Raw genomic sequence first — 19,952 nt, 5'->3', positions numbered from 1 at the left:
ATACTTGGGTTATATCATTAGCAAAATACCAATCACTATACATGATACCCTATATTTCTTAAAAATTAAAGTAACCATGGCAACAGAGATGTTTAATATAGCTTATACCTTGCTTTCTATCTTTATTTCTTATAAAAAGTGTTCAATAAAGTTATCTTTCCTGTTAATGTAGCTTTAAAACATCCTATTTCTAACTTCGTGTTATTTGCATTGATTTAGACAAATTTCACAGCTTAAAATGCTTACAGCAGTACCCCTCGTCTGACATTTTTTTATTGAAAAATTGTTCTGCATGCTGCTATAAGTCTCATGGATATTGTTGAAATGTAAATAAAAAGTTGGAGCTGTGTTTCTTAAATAGACCAGTTTTGACGCATTTGAATGTTACATTTCGATATATAGGTCACGGGCTTCGTTTCCATGGTAACACCAATTTAATTTAAGAAACTAGATTCTCTACTGAAATTTGAACGATTTTAGAGTATATAAGTAACAAATCAACGGAAACTGAAAAAAAAAAGATACAACAAATCAAACAGCCCAATTTTTATTTGAAAATGACCATAATGAGTAACCTTTCATCCAACCATATTCCTAATGCCATTAGTTACCATCATTCATTTTCTTACATTCCGCATAACATTTCAATATAACTACATAAAAAAAGCAAAATATTGATCATTGTTCAGAGCGAAAGACTCATAAATAATATTTCAGGAAATAATGGCTGTTTAAAAAATAGGTCAAATAAAGAAAATGCTCAGAATTACGTACTTTCAAAATAAAAGCTATGAAATTTGCTCGGTAACTGACACGTAACGTCATGATGTCAATGACGTCATTTTAAGTCAACAATGTTTTGAAGCGTTTCTGCGGCAATTTATTCGTTATTTCTACAGTATTACACAATGAAGTATCAGATCGGAGACAGGTTCATGATTATTTTTCATAATAATGGATATACAAACACATTTAGTTTATCGCAAATTCGTCGTAAATCGTCACATTAGCTTCCGGTTGGGCATGCGCACATACAAATATCAAGGTAACCTTCCTCCTTAATTCAACATGGTTTGAACTTTCTATAACATAGTTTAAACGGGATAAATTGTATCTCTGACTTTGTTTTGATTAATGTGATGAAAGCTGATCTTGTAAGTTTGTTATAAAACCAACAATACAAGTATTACCTGTAAATCGATAGAAGATGATTTTGTATGAAGTTTTCCAGGAAGTGGAACATTTTTTGAGTTCTTGAATTGAACGTCACAATGTTGAACCTGATGGTCGTGTATTTTGGCAGCAGCTATATCGTACATTCCGTCCTTTAATGTATCTTCTAAAATCTCTCCTAGTTCGATCGGCTGTCCATTCTCACCATCGACATACAATTTTGAACTGCAACCCAATGCGACGTGCCGAGAGAAAAGCGCACATGAAGTGGTTTCTGTCTCTTTACTGAAGGATGCAAATCCCCCAAGCGTTCCATAATGGTATACGCTTGGTTCTGCGGCTTCAGAAACACTTTTCATGGCACATTCATGTTTATATTCTGCCAATGTTTTGGAGATGATGTTAAATTTTATATTGGTAATACCATTTCTTTTTAAGAAATCTGTTATGTGTTTCTCGCGTTCTATATGTTTTTCTTCGTCGGAAAGTCTTTCAACATTTACATTAAATGAACTTTGACTGTATCCACATCCTCGAATTGTTTCATCAAGACGAAACAGCTGTTTTATCACCTGAAATAATATTTCAAAAATAATAACATATTTCGTCTAATTAAGATCATATTATTGTAACATAATGAAACGTGGCAAATGCAATATATAATACTGACACCTGTACATAATTCGTTTGGGTTTTTTTTCACATGATTATATAGACATAATCTGTCGCAAACTTTAAAAGTTATGCTACCTCTGATTGTATGTGAAATTCATTTTAATGTTCGTTAATATGTACATGAAATGGCGTTTTGCTTGCATTAATTCGAATTTCAATTTAGTTTCGGTGCGCATATCGTTTTAAACTCATCGTGGTGTTTAGCAACTGGCCTCTCTAACTTAAGGCGGAACCCACATATTGTATTTATCATTTTTGCATTTGTGTATTTGTACACTTCACAGTACTAAGTCATTGGCCGTTCGCGACTGGAGATTCAATTAAGTCAGTAAGTTTCAGTTTTTTTCTTATAACAGTTGTGGAACTACCTCTTTACTAACTTCTTTCTTCTCAAAGTCGAGGCCGACCGGGCGTTTGTTTTCCGGTAAAGAGCTCCGTTTGAAAAACGCAATTATTTCCCCAAGCAGTTGTTCTAAATTGTCTTTGTGATGTACTTCTAGTTGGCTGAAACTTGATTCATGACTGCCGTCTCTTTCGTCTTCTTGAGAAGGATTATAAAATATATTAAATTACAGATATGAAGCAGTTTTATACTTAAATAAATATCTTAGTTTTTGTAGAATATACAAGTATTATTAAGATATCAGGTAGAAAAGTCACTGTTTCAAAGAAAACATATTGTTCAAGTTTGTGGCAGACATTGACATTAAAATCATTTAAAAACTTTTAGATGAATAACGCATATCATGTATCATTTAATACAAGCAACAATCCGTTTGACCGTCCTTAATGGACATATAAGATTTGAAGTCACTTTATACGTATACATATATACCCGTGATACGCAGAAAAGAAGAATGCTTACTGAATGGTACGTGCATCCTTTGTTCGTACAGCTGTTTTAAGATGTTGAATTTTACAGTAAGTACTTCAAATACGACAAGCTCGAGAATGGCGCTTATTTCATCTTTAGTCCGCTGCAGCTGAAACTGATGCGGCTGTTCAACAAATGATTCTTTTTCCTCTATAGGTGGTACGACAACATTTATTTGATCTGACGATATTGCTTCTACAATTTTCACTCCTTCCTTGTCAATGTATATCCCGTGGAAATTTTCTCTAAATGAAAATGATTCGTCTGGCTTATCCCTTTGTGATACGCGAAGATACTCTATTCCCTTGAAGTTCGTTTCTGATTTGTCGCATTGCACAAGCAAAGACGTAAAATTAATTTCTACATTGCTGCCGATGTATATGTCTATCTCTAATAGATCTTTTTGTTGTTGCTCAGGTAATCCAAACATGTTTTCAAAGTCCGTACATGTTCTGCCCAAATCTTTAATAACTTGCTGTGATTTGTAGACACTAGGCCAGCATTTTACGGACACGGTATAATGACTGCATCTACACTTCTTTGAAACGACACTGAAAATGCATGGATGAGTTTTAACTGACAAAATTCTTAAATGATTATCGGAATAAAAAATATGCTACGGTCGATTATGAATAGCCTCTCGCTTAAAACCAATCTATGACAACTGAGCCATGGAGTCGACTCTGGCTCAATGGTAAGAGCATTGGCTTTTCATCCGTGACACCCAGGTTTGAATCCCGCTAAAGACAGGTCAGGATTTTTCTTCATTAAATTCTACCTTCTTCAATTTCTGTTACGCTTTTAAGTCGTAAGATTGGGGCGCTTCCGCATAATGGACTTTATTAAGTGCCTTAAAAGGCACTTTCTATGTCAAAATGGTATTCACATCATCATAAATGATGACTATTTGAAGAGTGGAAGTGTTGCGGTCGATTAGGTATAGCCTCACACTTTAAACCAATTTCTGGCAATTCTTTGGCTCAGTGGTTAGAGCATTGGCTTCCACCCGTGTGACCCAGGTTCGAATCCTTCAATCAATTCTATCCCCTTCATTTTCTATTACGCTTTAAAAATGTGTAAGAAATTCATTTATACATTTTAAGGAGTAAACCCATTTCTAAATGGTAGAGTTTAGTAAGTTTACAACTGACGAATTTGTTAAGTGAGTATAACTCATGCAAATATCATAGACTATATGGGACACCAAGTTACGATTTATTGTAAACTATATTTTCCCAAAGTCCAATTCCAAGGAAAACAAAAATAATTACTATTGGCTGGTATAACTCAGAAATTAATTTTAACTACGTGAAACCGATACATATTAGTTCAATTTGTTTACTTGAGCGAGACCATCGCCTACTTTCAACAAATACCAAATGAATATACTCCTTTATCAGTATACATGTTATACATGACTTTAACCATGGACATGTCTGGTCTGATATGTAAATGACACCTTGTAAAAGTTCTAAATTATTTTCGTATAACAGCATTTTAAATAAAAATTGTGACCAAATATCTTTATGATGTTCAAGTGTGTTTCTTTTTAAAAACAGCAGTGGTATCAAACTTTGCGGCACATAACCTCATCATCCATGACAGATTATCTCACAGCTGTAATCATCAAACGAGTGCTACATGTCAACCGGGCATGTTAACATGTAAAAGCAAACCTATTTTCTTTTGAGTTGAGGATTTTCTATTTCGTATGAGTGAGCTCAGATAAATACATTAAGCTGAGACAGGTAATAAGCTTTGAGGTCGCAGTATCCTCAACCTTTGCCCTAAACTATTTTAGCAGTTTACTCACCAACGACAAACAACTTAAGATGTTTTACAGCCGTAGAATGTAACTGCGCTCTAACATGTAAAATGGCCACCCGTACAACCGTGATTATCATATAATGACCACATATAGCCTGCCCATTGGTATAAAAAGGACCATGGTCATGAACGGGAAAATGTACCAACCAATTTCAATCGCGCACTTCCCATGTAAAACGAGCAATGTGGTAAATGGACACTATGCATACAGAACAAGTGGCAATTTATCTTCAGTCATGCACCGGTAACATTGTCTAAATAGAATCGTTTTCGTCAACTGAAAAACAAATTATATGCACTTCCCTAATGTAGTTGCGGATTCGATATAAAAATTATTATGATTGGCTGATATGGAAATGTACGTCAATCATCGTGTAATCTAGAACGTGTTTATATAACATAAATGCGCAATGTGATAAACCATTTAAATGCGTACCGCTGTACGATTTCAAATTCAAAATTATTTCTAAGATGACTTTTATTCATAATTTCGTGTTGTATCGCATAACTGTTAATTTTTTTTCAACTTGTTTACAATTTGCCTGACATGTGCACATGGCCTCGTCGTCTAGACCTGAAATTCATTTGGGAAGTTCATCAAAGCTTTTTTGTAACGTTGGCAAAAACATAAGATATGCAGAGGGTCTCTAATATGAATATTGATATAATGTGACTAGTGCATGATGGAAGATTAGTTACAACATGTACAATCATATGCCTAGTACTCACTAACCCAAATCCATAATTTATGTGAGAAAGTGCGATTAAAATGTGTTAGTACAGTTTTCCGTTCATGACCATGGTCCCATAGGGTTTAACATGTACAGTGTCTTTTTATTTTTATTTTCTGTTCTAGCGCCGTACAGAAATGTGCACATACATTATACATTACCTTTGCAGATCAAGGTCTAACGGATGTATACATCCACTGCTAACAGCGTCTGAAACTAAATATTATATCTGAAGTAAAGACTATCATTAATCCTGTAATAACAACCACGTGGAAGTAAGTGTACGTGTGTGTTGGGGGGGTAACCTCTTTTTCAACATTTTTTCGGTCATATAAACGACGGACATGGAAGTAAGTGGTCGTGGAAGTAAGTGGTCATACATAAAATGTATCTAGTATATGAACATTTAAAATCATGTTACATTTATAAAAATATAATTGTAGGTTTGCGTTACTTTCATTTGAGATATTCCTATTTTTTTGCATAAACGAATGAAGCAACGTTGTCTCGATGTTTTTGTCCTGATTTCCACTTACAAAATTGTGACAAATAACCCATAGATTTCTTGTCCTAGCAGCAGAAGATATCAGAAAGGCACATTATTTAGTGTCATAATAATACCGTATACTGCGAATACAGATGAGAACTCGCATAAAATATGTTCTATGTCAAGTCTTTTCAGCAATACGTGTTTGTTGCGTTTAAATGAAATGAAAATATGTCAATTAGAAGAATTTCACCTGGACGGTCAATCCAAAAAAGTAGGATAATACCGCCTGTATAATATATTTTGCAAATACAACGAGGTATCATAATTGAAAAAACTGATATTTGTACTCAGAATGCATCGTTTATACATTTTCCTTAAATTTTCTGCCGACTACTTCTAATGTCCGCAAAAATAACGTAATATCCTTGATTCGTATCAGAATTTATAGTGTGGAAAGTTGTAACCTTTCAAACTCCTGTAAATTTAGTAAATTTCAGCGGATGATATGTTTTTAAATGCATGTCTGTCAGCTTTGTCTGATACTTCCTTTCTTTAATTTTGCAGCTAACAAAAATCTAGTACGTGCTTAAAAACATCATTATAGACGTGTGTGAAATTTTATATACTAGACCCTGATGATAAAAAGTTTTAAACACCATTGTTTTATTGCAACCAAAAGATGTTCACTAGATGTAAGGCTTTTTTACTTAAGTTTAAGCTTCTTCTGTGCCAAATTACATCATATAATAGTTACAGACGAGACAAAAAACATTTTACTAAATGAGACATTGACCTTGGAGTTAGGGGTCTGTGTCTTGAACATGATACATCAACTTATTATGGGGAATATTTGTGCCAAGTCATTTTAAAATCCCTTGATGAATGACACAGTTATGGGTCAGACAAAAGACAAACCATGTTAACCTTTGACTTTTAAGTATGACCTTGACCCTGGAGCTATTGGTCTGGTTCTTGCGCATGACACATCAACTCATCATAGGTAACATTTATGCCATGTAATTTTAGAATCTCTTGATGAATGACAGAGTTATGGACTGCACAAGAAACAGACCCTTTTAACCTTTGACCTCTAAGTGTCACCTTGACCTTATAGCTATAGATCTGGGTCTTGCGCATGACCTTTTAAATAGAAACATTTCTGCCAAGTTATTTCATAATCCTTTTATGAATGGCAGAGTTGACGGACGGACGGAAAGTCGCAGCCTATTTCCATCCACTCTTTTCTCCAAAAACAAAAGGCTGGGGACAAACATGATAATAACTCCAGGGGAAGTTGTTATTTGGCCGGTTCTTTTCTCGTCAGGCTAATGTCTGGTTGAAACCCAGTAGAAATGAAATTTCACTTATGTCCAAATAACATTTTTACGATGACGGATGGCAAAAATGGACATTGTTTGACCTCCATCGCTCACATTGAGTCTTCGGGTTATGTGAGCAATTATTTGAAAGGGCGGTATAAATAGTCATTAGATCTTATTTTAAAGCGTTGCATCAGAATTATTGTATATTCTATACACATAAATGTTATTTGATATCACAGAGTTACAGATATGCAATATCTTCCTTAGAGTTCAATATGTCTTCCACTTCACTAATATTATCTACGTTTTTTCCTTCTCTGGCAAATGAAGATAGAAGGTAATAAAACTTAATATATATTTATGCCATATAAACGTGAAGGGATACTTAAATATTCATTTAGTTAAGGAACATATACGGTATTATTGTGAATGTGTAACCTTATAGTTCATCCATCAATACACGTATTGTTTATTTTCGTACTTCTGAAGTTGATCCCGTCTTTTAAATAGTAATTTTGAACTCCAATGAAAACGAAATTTCCAGATGTAAATGTTAACAACGACGGAAGGCATTAGATGGATACCATACGAACTCTTTTGCAGTAAAATTTGTAAAATAACAGACAGCGTGTTAGTTGTTTTGTTCAATATATAACATAATAGCTGTCGTATCATACACTTGTTGTTTAAAAATACAACCGCCATTTCCAGCATGGCCGCCTAAAAAAGATCATATATACCTTTTTGGCTGATAGCTTCTAAATACAATTAGACCAAATGAAAATATTGCACACACAAGTTATGAATAAATTACTTATATTTAGTTTATCATTGATACATGGCTTGGTTTATTTTTATGTTATTATACACCATTGCACATTGTGTAGAGGGCATTGGGTAAGTGTTAGAGTCAAATTTGAAACAGAAACACCACTGTTAAAAGCTGGAAGATATGTTTGGCTCTAAAAGTTTTTAATGATGTCCACAAGAAAGTGTTAACGACGACGAATATCATATGAGCTCAATTGCTCATCCTGAGTATTTTCAGAAAATATGATTTGAAAAGTTTGTTATTAGTAAAGTCATACTTAGAAGCAAAAAAAATGTTGCGCGCTAAAGAGCGTTCCACATTAATGTACACCTTTATCGAAATAAGTGTCACAAAACGTGCTATACCCTTCTGGGAAGTCGATACAACTTCCACCTCACTAGTATCATTTTTGGTTTTCTCTTCTGCTACAACTTCAGATTGCGTTTCTGTAATGTACATCTTATGCCATATAAACAGGATGTGACACTTAATTATTCATTTAGTAAAGAAAATTTCAAGATATTGTACAAGACAATATATAGTCAATAAATGTTATATCAACTTGACTGAAATACCTTTGAATCGATCCTGTTCTTGTTTATTTTCTAATTCTGAAGTTGATTCTTTCTCTAAAATATGACAAAAAAGTACTTTAAATGTTAAGAAATTAACATTTTTATTAAACTTATTTCACTATAATTTTAGATTCAATGTCGTGCCTATGATGCTTAGCCGCGGTAACATCATACAATAGATATGAAAACAAATTGAAACGGAGTTGGTTTCATCAACAAAAGTTTCTCTTAAGGTTAAACTTTGGCTGAAATCCAATGGAAATGAAATTTCAATACCAGTAATGTCCACGAAAAAAAAATATTAATGACGGACCATTAGAGATGGACACAATACAACCTCAGTTGCTCAACTTGTCTTGCTGTATCCGCCGATAAAAGCGATAACTTGAAATAGTAGTTATATTAAAGTGAATCAAGAGATATAATCAGTTTAATTAATCCACGTATAAGTAACATTAAATGTTTCTTTGAATCAGTGATTATTCGAGGAAACAGAGATACAGAAAATGCAATAATTTTCTAAGAAGCTAATACATCTACTACCTAAACACTGTCTTCGATTTCAGTTTTAGGAGATGTCTGCTCTATAACGTAGATAACATATCATATGCATATGAACAAGAGAGGACATTCTATTACTTAACAAGTAAATAAAAATACACGTGATATATTTTTGTCTTTATTACGAATACTAAACTAATATTTAAGTCAAAAATTAATGTCAACTTACCTTGTATGGGTTCTAAACGCCCTTCCTCTTGTTTATTTGTTGCATCTGAAGTTGATCCTGTCACTTAAATGTGCAAACTATGTGAATTAAAAAACAGTTTCGTCCATGTAAAGAATGATAACATTAGTTTATTCATAAAAAGGATAATTCATTTGAATTAATTATCGTGTCATTACCTATTAGGATGCCATTTCAAAGCTATTCCTTAACATAATATGGATAATTCTAGAACATTTCAGAACGTAAAAGTGGGACTGTGCCATATTGAAAAGGGTATTATAGAAACATCAAGAATGTGTGACAGAGTTACCAACGTCCCCCGCCTAGGAACGTGTTTCACAAAACATATCGCATACCATTACATATTCCAAGTAATATGTCAACATACTAACAATACATATAAATCATAACTATACATGTAATTTATGAAGACACAATGACTATTTACAACTCTAATAATAATGCATGTGCATACTATACGAGAAATAACTTCACTAATAAACAAAAATTACCTTTATTTGATATTTCTTGGTAAGTTGTCTATCAGTTTTTTTTGCATATATATTTCATATGAACAGTACACAACTTTGCTTTAAACTGATGAAATAAGTAGTAAATATTTTTTTAATAGCGCCAGAATCAATCTACGAAAAGTAACGATATTTAATGCGAAGATATGCTGCACATTTTTGGTTACCATTAGGCCTCAATCTAATAATACGTTTCCTCAATTAAAAGAGACTGTAATTATTTTTGTTCACCTATAATTGACGAAATAGCTTGATCTTACAAGGTAATATAAAATAAAACAAATTCTAATTAATATAAATGGACAACTGTGTCCGAGATGGACGGTATGAATTTCAGTCATCTTAATAATAATAAAAAGAGAGAAAAAAGAACAATTAGACATCCATGTACAATATTATGTTACAGTAACCTATTGTTCCTTATTTTTATTTTATTGCTACTCTCGACCAAGATATCACCTTTAATTGGATTATCACACCTTTATTAATTGCATGTTTATGTGCCGCACGTGTACATATGTTAATCGAGTTGAATTACAATCAATTTAACAATCGTGGTGACATAGATACACACTTTGGTTTATTGTTTTCCATGATTGTAAACAATACATGGCTCTTGATTTTTAAGAAGTACTTCTTTATATATTTTGAATAACTGCCATTGATATGGTCTCTTTAAAGTTAAATGATTATTAATCGAGAGAAAATATAATTGATTTTGGATCGAATGATAAACAGAGCATTGCGAGATATATTTTCTCACTTGATTCGTAATACGGTTTTCACGCCATATTTGATTTTTTTTTCATCACTTTAACGCAAAATTGTACTTCACATATCATTGAAAATATGCCGATAGTATCTTTAAATTTACGACAAAAGTAATAAAGATGGATAATTTGTTTCCTTTGGGTTTCAACGCCGTTTTACAGACTGAGGTATTTCTGTTATGAAGCGACGGACAGTCAATCTAAACCTGTTCGCCGCAAGTAACTGACATCTCTCCCACATGAATCAGAGTTGGAGTGAGAACGATTTCAGACACAATGTCAAATCGTCACGGAAAACATACGCCTCGCACAATTGAAGGATCAAACTCACGTCCCGTAGATCTGTGCTTTTCCTATTTAGATAAGTTGGCGTGCCAAAGATAGATAGATAATAAAGAATAAGCACATTCGTCTATGCTCTGGCAAAAAATCTAATATATTCCCTTTATATAACAACGCACCTTGTAACGGAGGTTTATTTGTGTGTTAATGATGAAATGCACATTTCATCTTCATATTTCAAGCCCGCTCTTGTACAAACTTTGAAATTGAATAAGTCTATTTTAAGTATAATTACGGTCCATCCGCCCTTTCAGAAACAATGAAGCATATAAATCCATGTAGAGTATAGACCGTATATTGAAAAAGTATATCGGAATCTATGTTTATATGCTTGCTCAATTATCTTTAAAAAATGAGAAAACAAATCATATAATTTTGTTATTGAATTAATGTTATCAATTTATATGTAATGGCAATGCAAAAAAAAACATTTGGTATATTGAAATATTAATTCAGCTCTAGCCTAGACAACAGTAGGTTTTAAACATTTTATTACCTCCCTTTACATTTTGATGAAATATTTATGTAATTGGATATATATCACTCTTTTCGTAAATAACTTATGAGTAGATTGAGTAAAATTTTATTTAATCAGAATTTAGCACATACTTTCATTGTATTAGTACATTTTAATCAAATACTAAAACTGTATTCTTTAGCTACTGTTTATAGCAAAACTGAGTTATAGTAAATGCTATAATATCCCCTTTTTAATGATATAGTATCTACCCGCTTCAGAACTTGTACGAAAATAGGACCTGTTTTACATCTGTAAAACGTCTGTAAAAAGCCTGTTTTTTTTTTAAATTACAACTGTAAAAGACATGTAAGTTAAAAATATGATAAAAAAATACAGTTGAAATTTACAGGTGTAAAACACTGAAGGTCTCAAAGATACAGCTGTGAAACATTAATTGAAAGTTACAGCTGTAAAATGGTCATGTCTCAAAATTACAGCTGTATTTTTGGGAGTGAAACATTATTGTCAGCCATCTTTAATGCATTTTGGCAGGATATAACTGAAATTCACATAGGCACCACATCATCTAAAATATTGGAATTTTAACCGTTGTGGAGTGAGTGCAAATGTTTAATTATCTAATATAGCTGTAAAAGGACATGTTTAAGTACATATACTGACTATTTACATTATATTTTAAGCTGACGAGTTTAAAAGTCATAATGACAAAATTGTCATATGTTTTCATGACAAAAAAAAAACCGTTTTATAAACAAGATCAGATGCATGGTTTCTACCTTGTTTCATACTCTTGAATTTTGCAACTGCTATACTGTAAACACAATACATTTTGTTCTTTACTTACTATATTATCTATTTTGCCATTTTTGTAGTAATTGCTACCCTTTCTAGGTAATTATGATTCACCCTAAAACTTTTTGTACCTCTGCTTTCGTCTCTTAAAATAATGCCCTCATTGTCAACACCTGTAAATGTTCTACAGCTTTAACATTTAGGCATATTTGCAACTGTAACTTTTACAATTTTACAGCTGTAAGATTTTTTACAGCTGTATCTCATTTGCATATTTATGTTTTACAATCGTTTTATAAAATCAATGTTGTTATATAAAATCTACAGGTGTGAATTTGAAATAATCATGACTGTAATTTTGAACAATAATACAGGTCTTTTACAGCTGTAAAATTTCGTACAGGAAGTTTGGGCGGTTTATCAGATGCATTTTACATATTTTCATGAGCGTGAATGAACAGTTTGTCGCAACCTCTATTTACGACGTTACCATTATCTTATTGTTAAGACGTTACGTCATTGCATTATTTCAAAAGTAACTGCCTGAAGATATGAACATTGAAAACGCTTGCATGTAATGTGTCTATCTATTACCCTAAAGCAAGTGCTCAACAACTACCCGCCTTGTTCTTTTTTCTGCACCCATATTTAATTTATATCTTTGCATGATTTTTTTAAAATTCAATCTCTGCGGTTAAGTTATGAAAAACAATCTTATGTTTTGCTAATTTATCATAATTCTGTTATATATATGGTAGGGTTTGTGATAATTATCCATTTTATTAAAAAAATGATATAAATATGATAAAAATAAAAAGAGGTATCTTTTCATCCCTGGTCGAATTGCAAAAAGGGATGGGTTTGCGTGTCCGTCCCCGTCCCAGGCCTTTCAACAGAAAGAAAATAAAATGAATATCTTAAATTCAGATTATTTCCAAATCTCTTCATAAATAGATCTTAGGATATCCGAAAAATAGTGTAATCGAAAAAAACATACACAAAATAAGTAATTATAAATTGGATTTTCATCTAAAGAAATAAAAGGCACATTACATGTATAAATACTTTCCCAACATCGATATTGGTAAGGAAAATAAAGTCAAACTTCTAGAGCGTATCAATGTCGCTAATCAGGGTACCCTCAATTCTGATTATCATACAATACAAACAAGGCGCATAGCGCATTCGACATTGAAGTTCTGTTTAACCGGATATTAGTCACGTGTCTACTTGTGTAATTTATTGCATTGGCACACGATATGTTATAGTGCATATTTTCTGACCTGGCGGAGATATTTTTAGTACAGGCTGTAACACTAAAATCAATAGGTAACTTGGTGCAATCGGATTTATTCGTACGCAATGAAACCAAATCTATTGATGTAGCCGATTACCCTAAACTAAACGATAGAATGGCCCATTGATGACCTTTCTATACATATCTCTGCCAGGTCAGAAAATATGCACTATACGTAGAAGTGATAAGTTCTTTATATGAATATGTCTTTTTCTGTTCTTTATGTCTTTTTCTTTAGTGTGCTCTATATATACTTTTTGTTCGTTTTTTCTTTATATTTGTTTCTTCGTGCCTGTCTGTCCCCTTTATTTTAACTGTATATAAAATAGTTGTTTCATAACAGATTGGTGAGCCGGTAGTTAAAACTGAAGGACACCTAACATTTGTTGTTACAAAAATCCTCTCCCAGTCCTCATTTATTTGTAAGAAAAATATTTGATTTAGAGAATATCAACAAAGTTATAAAAGTTCATTTTTAAAGATGATTATCGGACAGAGTGAATTCAAAATTATTCGAAATATTGTTGCGCTCTGGCTAGCTCGGATGGTTTCGGGACTGGTTGTGGTTCGGCAAGAGAAGTTGAGTAGGATTTACCGTGCTGGTATCTCGAACTCTGGCTATGTGGTTACGTAAAATTGGACTATCGTGCAGGCTTGCGACTTCCGGTTTCGTGGTTAAGAACAGATTGGGTTCGAATGCAATTCTGCTTTGTGGCCGATTCACTAAGGCTATTTTACTCCAGTTAGACTACTTATTTTACCAAGATTTACTTAAGTTCTACTTAACACTAATAAGAAATGACTAAGATCAAATATTACAAATTTATTTATTCTATCCCTAACAAAAATTAAGACAATGCATATAAAATACTGACTAAAAAATACTTATAATGTATCAGCACAATAACAAACAATGTTAAATATTTAGAATCTTTAAATGAAACAAATGCTTGCCTATAAGCCTCAGTATTAAATCTTAAAAATAATCTTATTTTACTGTTAAAAGTTATTTACTTAAGCCAAAAATAATCAAGTCTTGAAAAATTCTAAAGTCAAAAATAGAATACTGGCAGTTACCAAAATAGGTTAAGCTCTTGAAGTTCAAAGTCTGGAGAGTCCTCTCCATGGAGCTACAAAAAGCTTTTATACTGACCAAGTGCACACCAAAAACATGTGTGCACATACCAACTGTGCGGGTGCACATAACCAAACTCTGAGTGAATGAACAACTGTGTGCAGAATGTACACATCAAAACAAACTATGGTTAAATCATAAAAATCAGAGATTATACTACTAAAATAAATTAAGTTGCATGAAAACTGGACATAAATCAAAGGTATAATTCCTAAATAAAATGGCTATTACCTGGAAAACTCTGATCCTTTGCTTAATTAAAGAAATTAAACTTAGAATTGTTTTGACAGTTGGAATAATTCCTGGAAGTCTAGTAGGTGGTCACGGGTAACTACCCAGAATGCAATGGGGCAAAATGGCTGCAGCCAGACAGGGATGCTGCATTGTAATCAATTTAAAATGCAATAACTTACAAAATACAACAAATATGACAGTCTGACTTTAAAATGATGCAATACTAAATAAAAAATGATTTACCTAATAAATAATTGATGACATCAATAGTATTGACAGAAATCTTAAAATGGTACTGACACTGTGCTAAACATAGAATACATAAACAAAACACTGGGATGTATCAATATCTTATAACAAAAAAGTACTAAATTTGTAGGCCTTAGGTTGAGGGGGGGATTGTGTCGGTTGAAAGGCTGGCGTGTTTAGGGGCCTGGGGAAGGGGCGCTTTCTATTGAATTGTAGGCGTCATCATGTAGAAAGATGAATTTTAATTATTAGAGTGTTTGAGATTTCAAACTTCGCCTTCCCCTTCAACGTCTCTCATATATATTTTGGGTAAAACGTCACCAATATGCGTGTAGTTTATTTATATCACACGTTGCTACTAAAGTTTTCCATGTAATATCATGTAAGCCTAAGACTTCTCTTTACTACTATGCGAAATAAAAAGCTTAGTTTCAGGATTTCTGCTTATTAAGTTATTTGATTATCCATATATATAATTAGACTAAATTTGATGCGAAACACTATCAATAGGTATAAGAATAATGAAGTTTTGTATGGCTAATGATTTTAACTAACTACATTGAATTGAACCTGGAAGTATGAAGTTATCAACTGATTTTGAGAAACTTTGAGATTTTGTTCAAACTTTAACTTCTACGGCATATTTGTGTCCCCAGGCGGTATCGATTATACCAGATGGGCCTTTTTGTCGTATGAAGTGAAGTTTTGAACGTCCGACTATGTGATATCACGAAAGTCGAAACTTCATTCTTTTTACATCTACTGTGTCCACATACTCGGTATCAAAGACTGAAATATTGATGGAGGCACATGGCATGACAGTCATTTTACTTGAAAAATAAATAATTACGCGTGATTATCATTTGGTGAAATATTTTATTTTCACATCCAAATAAAATCAATCTGTTTCTGTCGGGCACTTAATACGACAATTGCGTTTTAATTATAAACATAAAATGGTACTAGTAAGACGGAAAATTCTTCTGAAGCATCAGACAATTTCAGATCTATGATATCATGATGAGAGACGTTTACTGTTAGCCGTATGGGATAACTCCATTCTTGAAATGCACGGAACCAGAGCCTGGCAGAAGAAAATTGTGGGTTAATTCCCCCTTTGATTCTTACATTTTACAAAGAAAGTCGGTCTTGAAACTCGGTGTGACCCTACCCTACCCCTACCCCCCTCCCCCCTACCCCCCACCCCCCCCCCCCATTAAAGGGGTGACCCCCCTCTTTAATGTTGGTGTCCCTCTAACCAAAATTCCTGGATCCGCAGATGCTTTACTTATCAAATAGTATATTAAAATCATATTGTGCTGTCTGAGAGTTTGGCATTATACAGAGCCATACAGAGTGTCATTATCACGTCGATATGATCATTATAGGTTATTAACTTTGTATGTGGATATATGAACGAGTTCTGCAGCGGTAATATTGCGCGACTTTAGGAGCGCAATATTGTCCGCGAAAGAACGATGATAACCTTTTTATTACATATCCACTATCAAATGATTAATTTATATCTAAATTATCGTTCTGTCACGAAAGACAGGAAAAAATACGGAAAAAAATTCTCCGTAAACGCAATAAACAAATCAAAATGACGCGCATTAATATTTTCCGCGAAAATGACGTCAACTTGTTGTCACAACGTGCGCTCAGACGCCACGGACGTCACGCGATTCTTTCCATTACAACGTTAAGAAAACACTCCACGTCCTATATTAGTCCAACTCATTTCAGTCTGATGAATTACTACGTGCCAGTATCTAATAGGTCAGATTAATCAAAGTGTAAAAGTAAACAAAATGTTGCATAAATTACAAATTAAACCAACACACAATAGCAACAAAAATCTAAAGAAACGAGATCCGCAATGGACGGACCGTCATGGGAGGTAAATAGAGTCACGGATTTTTTTTTTTTTTTTTTTTTGGTAATCGCTCTAATATAATATCCATGCGATGAGTATATTAATTGAAATGTCTTTAATTTTTTCATTTTTAAAACCACTTGTAAAATTCCTGCCAATTCGGACAATTGGTATCAAAGTGCACGAAAAACACGATCATAATTACAGATAAATTGAATGGGCGGATTAAAAGAAGTAAGGTTCATTCTAATGTTTGAAATCTAAAGGAATTTTAATCGAACTTCAACTTCATACGTTAACTTCGCAAGAGACGTTGAAGGGGAAGGCGAAGGTTGAAATCTCAAACTCTCTACTGTATTGTAATATATGTTTCTACATTACAAGAAATAGTAAGTTTAAAGCATATTAATACAAATTATACGGTATTGTTTACATGAGTACATTACATAAATACTAGAAAATAGATCGGAAAAAATTATCAAGATCTAAATTTTATAGTTGTCTAATAATTACATGTATTACCAGAGCTAACATAATTTAATGACCCCATTTATGAAATAAATAAAATACCGTGAATTCGACTCGCGTGCCATTTTACGCGAAAGGCAAAGAAACACATGTTTTAAATATTCATGTAATGCAGATCATTTAAATTCAATCTGCTTCCCTTAAATTGTTAGCAAAATAGGCATAGCCCAGAGTGTATCGCAAATTTAAACTTGAGCTTATATTTATACGGTAATTTATAAATTTGTGGTATTCTTAATTTAAACATTTCATGAGTGAATGAAACGATTTGATTTTTCACACTTACCGTTGTTTTCCCGTTGCGCAGGCGCAATAAACTCTCGTTTCACGATTCTCGTTTACCGATGCGTATGCGTAGCTCCATACATGATTCTTGCTTTTTTTTTTTGTTTTTTTTTTTTTTGCACGAACGGTTAGCCAACGAATAACGACTTGTTTCTCGAAAGCACAGAAATGTATCGGAAGCTCCGCTGTAGGGAACATTTATGCCATGTTATTTTAAAATCCCTTTATGAATGTCAGATTTATCGACGGACACGAAACAGACCTTTTAACCTTTGACCTCTAAGTGTGACCTTGACCTTAGAACTACGGATCTGGGTCTTGCGCATGACATCTTGTTTTATAATGAGAAACATTTATGCCAAGTTATTTTATAATCCCTTTTTGAATGGCAGAGTTACGGACGGGCGGACGGACGGAAGGACGCAGCTTATTTCTATCCCCTCTTTTCTTCAAACAAGAGGGCAATGAAGGACCTGTATCGCTCACCTGACCTATTGACTAAAGATCAACAAAATTAACATTCTGACCAAGTTTCATTCAGACATTGACATAAATGTGGCTTCTAAAGTGCTAACTAGCTTTCCCTTTGATTGGACCCGGTGACTTAGTTTTTGATCCAACTTGACCCATATTCGAACTTGACCTAATGATTAAAAAAATTAACATTCTGACTAAGATTCATGAAGATATAATCATAAATGTGGCCTCTAGAGTGTTAACAAGCTTTTCCTTTGATTTGACCTAGTGACCTAGTTTTTAACCCCACCTGACTAGACTTAATGGTGACCTATAGATCATCAAGATTAACATTCTGACCAAGTTTCATTAAGACATGGTCAAAAATATGGCCTCTACAGTGTTAACTAGCTTTCCTTCGATTTGACCTGGTGACCTAGTTTTAAATCCTACATAAACAAGATTCAAACTGAATCTTAAGATCATCAACATTAACATTCTGACAAAGTTTCATGAAGTTACAGTCATAAAATGTGGCCTCTACAGTGTTAAGAAGCTTTATCTTTTATTTAGCCTGGTGACCTAGTTTTTGACCTCAGATGACCCAATATCAACCTCATCCAAGACTATATTAAGGGTAACATTTTGACTAAGTTTCATTAAGATTAGGCCAAAATTGTAACATCTAGAGTGCTAACAAGTTTTTCCTTTTATTTGACCTGGTGGCCTAGTTTCTGATCCCAGATAACCCAATATCAAATTCCTCTAAGATTTTACTGAGGATAACATTCTGACCAAGTTTCATTACGATTAGGCCAAAATTGTGACCTCTGGAGTGTTAACAAACTTTTCATTTGATTTGACCTGGTGACCTAGTTTTGACCCCTGATGACCCAATATCGAACTCGTCCAAGATTTTATTGAGGGTAATTCTGACCATATTTCATCAAGACTGGGCCAAACTTGTGACCTCTAGAGTGGAGTGTTAACAGTAAAATTGTTGACGATGCCGACGGACGGACGACGAAGACGTACGACGGACACAGGGCGACCACAAAAGGTGAGCTAAAAATGCGGGGGACAAAAATGATAATAACTCCAGGGGAAATTGTTATTTGGCCGGTTCTTTTCTCGTCAGGCTAATATCATGAAAACCAATGGAAATTAAATTTATTTATGTCCAAACGACATTTTTACGATGCCGGATGGGAAAAAATGCACATTGTTCGACCTCCAACGCTCACCTTGAGCCTCCGGTTTATGGAAACAACAGATCATTTGAAAGGGCGGTATAAATAGGCATTAAAAACAAAGTCAAATATCAAACAGGGAATGCTACGTACCAAAAACGCAGCCTCCCCAAAACGAAACCAACAGCACGCAGGCGTGCACACCACAAACACACGCACACACACACACACACACACACACACACACACAAAGCGAACACATGAGGACGAAACGAACAAACAAAGGAACACAGTAGGGAACCGCCTTGGTACGGTCAGTGGCAAAACCACCACTGGGGAGTTTAAACCGGTTTATGGTGCACACCCAACCTCACTCTTACCCCCATCATGTTTCAAAGACACGGGGTAGTGTTAATAAAAGTAATACCCTCCAGGTGAATCTCTAACACACGTAATGGAAACAAAAAGGCATGACATGTAAAAAACAAAAATGCTCGTGTGTGAATATATAAAAAGCAAACCTTATTTTTTATTTTTTTTTTTGGGGGGGGGGGGGGTTTAACGCCGTTTTTCAACAGT

General features: G+C 33.7%; 1 protein-coding gene across 3 annotated transcripts in view; it reads right to left on the bottom strand.

Moving 5' to 3' along the window:
• The window catches only part of LOC128552108 (uncharacterized), a 40,180-nt gene that overhangs the window by 7,194 nt on the left and 13,034 nt on the right, over positions 1-19,952 (bottom strand). Inside the window, exons 9-14 of one of the 3 annotated variants that reach the window (XM_053533119.1) lie at positions 9,209-9,271; positions 8,479-8,532; positions 5,442-5,496; positions 2,714-3,273; positions 2,217-2,389; positions 1,191-1,745 (exon numbers count right to left, since the gene is read on the bottom strand). In XM_053533119.1, coding sequence (XP_053389094.1) covers positions 1,191-1,745; positions 2,217-2,389; positions 2,714-3,273; positions 5,442-5,496; positions 8,479-8,532; positions 9,209-9,271 — 1,460 coding nt within the window. The remainder of the gene's footprint in view (positions 1-1,190; positions 1,746-2,216; positions 2,390-2,713; positions 3,274-5,441; positions 5,497-8,478; positions 8,533-9,208; positions 9,272-19,952) is intronic. The other 2 variants (XM_053533121.1, XM_053533120.1) reach the window with 2 other exon arrangements.

Source organism: Mercenaria mercenaria, unplaced genomic scaffold, assembly GCF_021730395.1.
Source record: "Mercenaria mercenaria strain notata unplaced genomic scaffold, MADL_Memer_1 contig_2049, whole genome shotgun sequence".
Lineage (NCBI taxonomy): Eukaryota > Metazoa > Mollusca > Bivalvia > Venerida > Veneridae > Mercenaria > Mercenaria mercenaria.
This window is presented reverse-complemented; position numbering and strand designations above follow the sequence as displayed.